General features: G+C 41.3%; 1 protein-coding gene across 2 annotated transcripts in view; it reads left to right on the forward strand.

Annotated features, from left to right (window-relative positions):
* The first annotated feature begins 602 nt into the window (after positions 1-602).
* Positions 603-7396, forward strand: part of LOC108295631 (zinc finger protein 816-like) — a 12460-nt gene continuing 5666 nt past the window's right edge. Inside the window, exons 1-2 of one of the 2 annotated variants that reach the window (XM_037734685.1) lie at positions 603-696; positions 7140-7371. In XM_037734685.1, the coding sequence (XP_037590613.1) occupies positions 687-696; positions 7140-7371 (242 nt within the window). In that variant the 5' untranslated portion in view covers positions 603-686. The remainder of the gene's footprint in view (positions 697-7139; positions 7372-7396) is intronic. The other variant, XM_037734684.1, reaches the window with a different exon arrangement.

Below are 7396 nucleotides of genomic sequence, written 5' to 3' on the forward strand. Positions count from 1 at the left end.
GGGTTTCACCATGTTGACCAGGATGGTCTCGATCTCTTGACCTTGTGATCCACCCGCCTCAGCCTCCCAAAGTGCTGGGATTACAGGCTTGAGCCACCGCGCCCGGCTGAAGGTAGTGATCTTAACATGCGTTTCAGTTCTTATATTGTGTGCTGCTGGTAAGTAGAAGCTGTGGCGTCTCTCTTAAGAGAGTTTAGAACTCTGTAGGCCTTATAAATGCACTTTATTTGCTTTCTCATTTTATCATGGGTTAAAATATTTTATTAATTTTTATGATTTTTCATACAGCTTTTGGGTATGTGGTATGCAGTGTAACTGACACATTCCTCTCATTAGTGTCACAAAGTGCTACTGGTTGCAGTGGCTCATGCTTGTAATCCAGGACTTTGAGAGGCCCAGGCGGGTGGATCACTTAAGGTCAGGAGTTCGAGACCAGCATGGCCAACATGGTGAAACCCCATCTCTATTAAAAATATAAAAATTAGCCAGGCATTGTGGTGTGTGCCTGTAATCCCAGGTACTCAGGAGGCTGAGGCAGGAGGATCATTTCAACCTGGGAGGTGAAGATTGCAGTGAGCTGAGATCACATAATTGCACTCCAGCCTGGGTGACAGAGTGAGACTGCATCTCGAAAAAATAAAAATACAAAAAATTTTTAAGAAAATTTTACAAAGTGCCTGTTCTGCATGGAAATAGGTAATTTTATGACATTTATTTAGAAAAATACTGTATTAATATTTCCTTTTCTTTTTTCTTTTTAAAAATGCGGTCTTACTTTGTCACCCAGGCTGGAGTGCAGTGCTGTGACCTCTGCTCACTGCAATCTCTGCTTCTTGGGTGCAAGTGATTCTTGTGCCTGTGGTTTCAGCCTTTGTAGTAGCTGGGACTACAGGCGCGGGCCACCACACCTGGCTAATTTTTATAATCTTTTATTCTCAGTGCTGTGATTGTTTGGCTATGCAGAATTTCCATTGAATTTGGTTATCCTTACATGAGCTTGTTGTGAATTTACCAATATGCTATATTGTACAGTCTTTTAGCATTCATTTGTATACAGTAAATGTACTATAAGTATGAAGATAACATGTTTTTATCTTCTTTGTTGAAACAGTGATATGTTTTTTGCAAACTGTTATACACTTGAGGACCACAGTGGAAGAATACTCCTTACTTTAGGCTCACAGATGTTGCTGCCCTGTCAGTGTTTTGTCATGATATTTGAAATAGGATTCCATAGAAATGATTTGAAGGGCATATAATCAACCTTTATTTATTAAAGAATCTTACTCCTTTTGTGATCCTGAACTTTGAAGATTAAGTTTGGAAAGTTTAAGTATTGTTTTTTGTGTCGTATTTACATATTGCAGTATTTTTTACCATCTGTACTGAATTAGAAACCTATTCGTGTTTACAGTTTGTTAAGTATCTCTTCCAAATGCGTGATGAAGGAGTTCTCGTCCACAGGGCCAGGCAATACAGAAGTGTTCCACATAAGATCATTGGAAAGACATGAAAGTCGTCACATTGGAGATTTTTGCCTCCAGGAAATTGAGAAAGATATTCATGACTTTGAGTTTCTTTTTTTTTTTTCTTCTACTCTTTTTTTTTTCTTTTGAAAATATAAAGATGGGGTTTCACCATGATGGCCATGCTGGTCTTGAACTCCTGACCTCAGGTGATCCACCCACCTCAGCCTCCCAAAGTGCTAGGATTACAGGCGTGAGCCACTGTGCCTGGCAGACTTTGAGTTTCAGTGGCCAGAAGATGAAAGAAATGGCCATGAAGCACCCATGACAAAAATAAAAAAGTTCACTGGTAGTACAGAGAGATATGATCAAAAGCATACTGGAAATAAGCCTATTAAAGATGAGTTTAGATTAAGCTTTCATTTTCATCTGCCTGAACTGCATGTGTTTCAGACTGAATGGGAAAATTGGTAATCAAGTGGAGTAACCTGTCAATGATGCTTCCTTGGTTTCAACATCCCCAAGAATTTTTTGTAGGCCCAATTCCCATATTTCTAATAACCATGACAATTTCCTCCATTCTTCATTACTCACACAATAACAGGAAGTACACATGAGAGAAAAACCCTTCCGATGTAAAGAGAGTGGCAAGGCCCTTACTGTAATTGTAGCTCACTCTTACAGAAACATCAGATAATCCATTTAGGAGAGAAACAATATGAATGTGATATATGTGGCAACGTCTTTAATTAGAAGTGATACCTCGCACACTGTTGTAGATGTCACACTGGTGAGAAACCTTCCAAGTATGAGTGTGGCAAGGTTTTTTTCTTTTTTTTTTTTTTTTGAGACGGAGTTTCGCTCTTGTTACCCAGGCTGGAGTGCAATGGCGCGATCTCGGCTCACCGCAACCTCCGCCTCCTGGGTTCAGGCAATTCTCCTGCCTCAGCCTCCTGAGTAGCTGGGATTACAGGCACGCGCCACCATGCCCAGCTAATTTTTTGTAGTTTTAGTAGAGACGGGGTTTCACCGTGTTGACCAGGATGGTCTCGATCTCTTGACCTCGTGATCCACCCGCCTCGGCCTCCCAAAGTGCTGGGATTACAGGCGTGAGCCACCGGCACCCGGCCTGGCAAGGTTTTTAATCAACCATCAAACCTTGCATGTCATCATAGTCTTCATTCTGGAAAGAAACCTTATGAGTGTAATGAATGTGGCAAGCATTTTAATCAAAAAGGAAACCTTGAATGTCACCACAGACTTCATACTGGAGAGAAACCCTACAAGTGTAATGAATGTGGCAAGGGTTTTAATCGAAAATCACACCTTGTATATCATCTTAGAAGTCATACTGGAGAGAAACCTTACAAGTGTAATGAGTGTGGCAAGACCTTCAATCAAAAGTCATCCCTTACATACCATCATAGACTTCATACTGGAGAGAAACCTTACAAGTGTAATGAATGTGGCAAGGGTTTTAAACAAAAATCAAACCTTGCACGTCATCATAGACTTCATACTGGAGAGAAACCCTACAAGTGTAATGAATGTGGCAAGGGTTTTAATCGAAAATCACACCTTGTACTTTATTGTAGACTTCATACTGGAGAGAAACCTTACAAATGTGAAGAATATGACAAAGTTTTCAGTCGCAAATCACACCTTGAAAGACATTGGAGAATTCATACTGCAGAGAAACCCCATACAAATGGAAGGTTTGTGACAAGGCTTTTGGGTGTGATTTACACGTGGCACTACATACCAAAATTGACACTTTGTGCCATTTTTAAGTTTTTTGTGTTTTTATTTTGTTGAGGTGGAGCCTTGCTGTGTTGCCCAGGCTGGAATGCAATGGCGCTGTCTCAGCTCAATGCAACCTTCGCCTCTGGCTCAAGTGATTCTCCTGCCTCAGGCTCCTGAGTAGCTGGGATTACAGGTGCCCACCACCATACCAAGCTAAAGGTTTTGTATTTTTACTAGAAAGAGGGTTTCACCATGTTGGCCAGGCCGACCTTGAACTCCTGACCTCCCAAAGTGGTAGGATTACAGACCTGAGTCACTGGCCCAGCCTGCCTCTACTTTTTTTTTTTTTTTTTTTGAGGGGGGCGGTTTGAGGTGGAGTTTTACTCCTTACTCAGGCTGCAGTGCAGTGGTGCAATCTCAGCTCACGACCACCTCCTCCTTCCGGGTTCAAGCAGTTCTCTTGCCTTAGCCTTGAAGGACGCTGGGATTACACACGTGCTCCACCATGCCCGGCTAATTTTTTGTATTTTCAGTAGAGATGGGGTTTCTCCATTTTGGCCAGGCTGATCTCAAATTCCCCACCTCAGGTCATCCAACTGCCATGGCCTCCCAAAGTGCTGAGATTACAGGCATGAGCCACTGCACCCAGCCCAGCTGTCCTGTGGTTTTATCCATTATTGAAGGTGGGATGTTCAAATCTAGCATTAAATGGAGCTATTTCTTTGAGTTCTTTAAATATTGGCTTTATATATGGAACTCTGATATTCATGCATATATATATTTCTAGTTGTATATTCTGGGTGAATTAACTCTCTTATCATGGTATAATGTCCTTCCTGGTCTCCAATAAAAATTTTTTGTTTTTTGTGAGACTGAGTCTCACTCTGTTCCCCAGGCTGCAGTGCAGTGGCGGGATCTCGGCTCACTGGAATTTCCGTCACCCAGGTTCAAGCCATTCTCCTGCCTAAGCCTTCCGGAGTAGCAGGGATTACAGGCACCTCCTACCATGCCTGGCTAATTTTTGTATTTTTAGTAGAGACGGGGTTTCAGCAAGTTGGCCAGGATGGTCTCTATCTCTTGACCTTGTGATCCATCTGTCTCAGCCTCCCAAAGAGCTGGGATTACGGGCATGAGCCACCACGCCCAGCCAATAAAATATTATTGAGTTAAAACATATTTTAGTATAGCCACCTCTGCTCTCTTTGGGTGACATTTGCCTGGAATATCTTTTTTTTTAATCTTTTGTGTTATTCTGTATTAAAATTTTATTTTTAGATACAGTGTCTTGCTCTGTCACCCAGGGTGGAGTACAGTGGTGTGATCAAGGCTCACTGGAAGAAATCTTGAATTCCTGTGCCCAATGAGTCTCCCACCTCAGCCTCCCCTGGTAGTTGGTACAGGTGCATGCCACCATGGTGAGCTAATTTTATATATATATATATATATATATATATATATATGGGGGGTGGGGTTGACCATCTTGGCCAGGCTGGCCTTGAACTCCTAATGTAATGATTCACCTGCCTTGGCCTCCCAAAGTGCTGTAATTACAGGTGTGAACCACAGTGCCCGATGATGGGCTAATATTTTTTTTAGAGGCAGTGTCTAGCTGTGTTGTTGAAGTTGGTCTTGATCTCCTGGGCTCAAGAGATCCTCCTCAGCCTCCTCAGTTGCTGGGATTACAGGCCCCAACCCCCATACCTAATTATTGGTTGCTATTTTTTAAACTGTAGCGTGTGTATATCCTTAGGGCTAATTTGAGTCTTCTGTGGACAACATGTAGTTAGTTCCTGTTGATTCAGCCAGTCTTTGCCTTCTGCGTTCTGTTTAATATTTACATTTGATGTATGACTGGTGGAGAAGACCTTACTGTTTAATTCTTGTATGTTTTTTTTTGTTCTTCATTTCTCATTGACTACTTTTTGTGTTTAATTGCTTTTTTGTGTAGATACTCTTTAACTTTCTTTTCATTGACTTTTTCTTTTATGACCGAGTCTCACTCTGTTGCCCAGGCTACAGTGCAGTGGTACAATCTTGGCTGACCACATCCTCTGCCTCCCAGCTGAAACTATTTTTTGCCCCAGCATCCTGAACAGCTGGGACTTGAGGCACCCACCACCATGCCCAACTAATTTTTGTGTTTTTAATAGGGATGGGGTTTCACCATGTTGTCCAGGCTGGACTTTAACTCCGTATCTCAAGTGATTTACCTTCCTCGGCTTTCCAGAGTGCTGGCATTACAGTTGCGAGCTGCCATGCCCAGCCATTGTTTATGTAGTTTTTGTAATTTAGTTTTCGCTAAACATATAAGTGGTTTGAGCGTGATTACAATGTGAACATAGCAACCATGTTAGTGTGGATTCCTTTCCATATGAAGAACTGAAGTGTGTTGTGTAGATATTTGAGGCGGAAGTCATTGTTGCAGGTATGTTAAACTTCTCAAAGTTATAGCATAGTAATGAAACTTTAAATGTGCATAATCCAGGCCGGGCGCTGTGGCTCAAGCCTGTAATCCCAGCACTGTGGGAGGCCGAGGCGGGTGGATCACAAGGTCAAGAGATCGAGACCATCCCGGTCAACATGGTGAAACCCCGTCTCTACTAAAAATACAAAAAATTAGCTGGGCATGGTGGCACGTGCCTGTAATCCCAGCTACTCAGCAGGCTGAGGCAGGAGAATTGCCTGAACCCGGGAGGCGGAGGTTGCGGTGAGCTGAGATCGTGCCATTGCACTCCAGCCTGGGTAACAAGAGCGAAACTCCGTCTCAAAAAATAAATAAATAAATAAATAAATAAATAAAATAAATGTGCATAATCCTTCCTTCCTTCCTTTCTCTCTCTCTCTCTCTCTCTCTCTTTCTCTTTCTTTCTTTCTTTCGTTCTTTCTTTCTCACTTTGTTCCTTGGACTGAAGGTCAGTGATGTGATCTCAGCTCACTGCATCCTCTGCTTCTTGGGTTCAAGTAATTCTTGTGCCTCAGCCTCCAGAGATCTTCTTAGTGCTATGATTGTTTGACAATACAGAATTTCCTCTGATTTTTGTTATGCTGACATGAGCTTATTGTGGATTATTTACCAATGTAGTATATTGTATGGTCCTTTAGCATTTATTTGTATACAGCAAATATGCTGTAAATTTGAAGAATATATAGTTTTCTCATCATTGATATGATGGTAGTGTGTTTTTTGCAAACTGCTGTGCACTTTAGGATCACAGTGGAAAAATCCTCCTTACTTTAGATTTATACATGTTTGTGCCCTGTCAGTGTTTTTCATGATATTGAAAATAGTCTTCTGTAGAAATAATTTGAGGTACATGGAATTGCCCTTAATTATTTCTTTATTGATTTTTTTTTTTTTTTTTTTTGAGATGGAGTCTAGATCTGTAGTACAATGGCGTGATCTCAGCTCACTGCAGCCTCCACCTCCTGGGTTCAAGTGATTGTCCTGCCTTAGCCTCCCGAGTTGCGGGGATTACAGGTGCTTGCCACCATGTCTGGCTAATTTTGCCCTTTATTAAAGAATCTTATTCCTTTTGTGTTCCTATACTTTGAAGATCATGTTGGGAAGTTTAAAATAAGAATTGTTCTGTGTGTCATATTTACACATTTCAGCATTATTTACCATTTATACTGAATTGCAAACCTATTGGTGTTTACATCTTGTAGATGTCGCTTCCAAATGCATGATCAAGGCAACACGCACAGGACAGCGTAATACAGAAGTGTTCCCCACAAGGACATTGCAAAGACATGAAAGTCATCACATGAGAGAAAAATCTTTCCAATGTAATGAGACTGGCAAAGCCTTTAATTGTAGCTTACTTTTAAGGAAAAATCAGATAATCCATTTAGGAGAGGAACAGTATAAATGTGATGTATGTGGCAAGCTCTTTTTTTTTTTTTAACTTTTTAATTTTTTTTATTTTATAGCTACTTACTTACAGAGTGGCAAGGTCTTTAATCAGAAGCGACAGCTTGTACGCCATCGTAGATTTCATACTGGAGAGAAACCTTACAAGTGTCATGAGTGTGGCAAGAACTTCAGTCAGATGGCAAATCTTGTAGACCATCATAGACTTCATACTGGAGAGAGACCTTACAAGTGTAATGTATGTGGTAAGACCTTCAGTCACACGTCATACCTTTTTTACCATCGTAGACATCATACTGGAGAGAAACCTTACAAG

The sequence above is a fragment of the Cebus imitator genome, unplaced genomic scaffold (assembly GCF_001604975.1).
Source record: "Cebus imitator isolate Cc_AM_T3 unplaced genomic scaffold, Cebus_imitator-1.0 Scaffold654, whole genome shotgun sequence".
In the NCBI taxonomy this organism is placed as follows: domain Eukaryota; kingdom Metazoa; phylum Chordata; class Mammalia; order Primates; family Cebidae; genus Cebus; species Cebus imitator.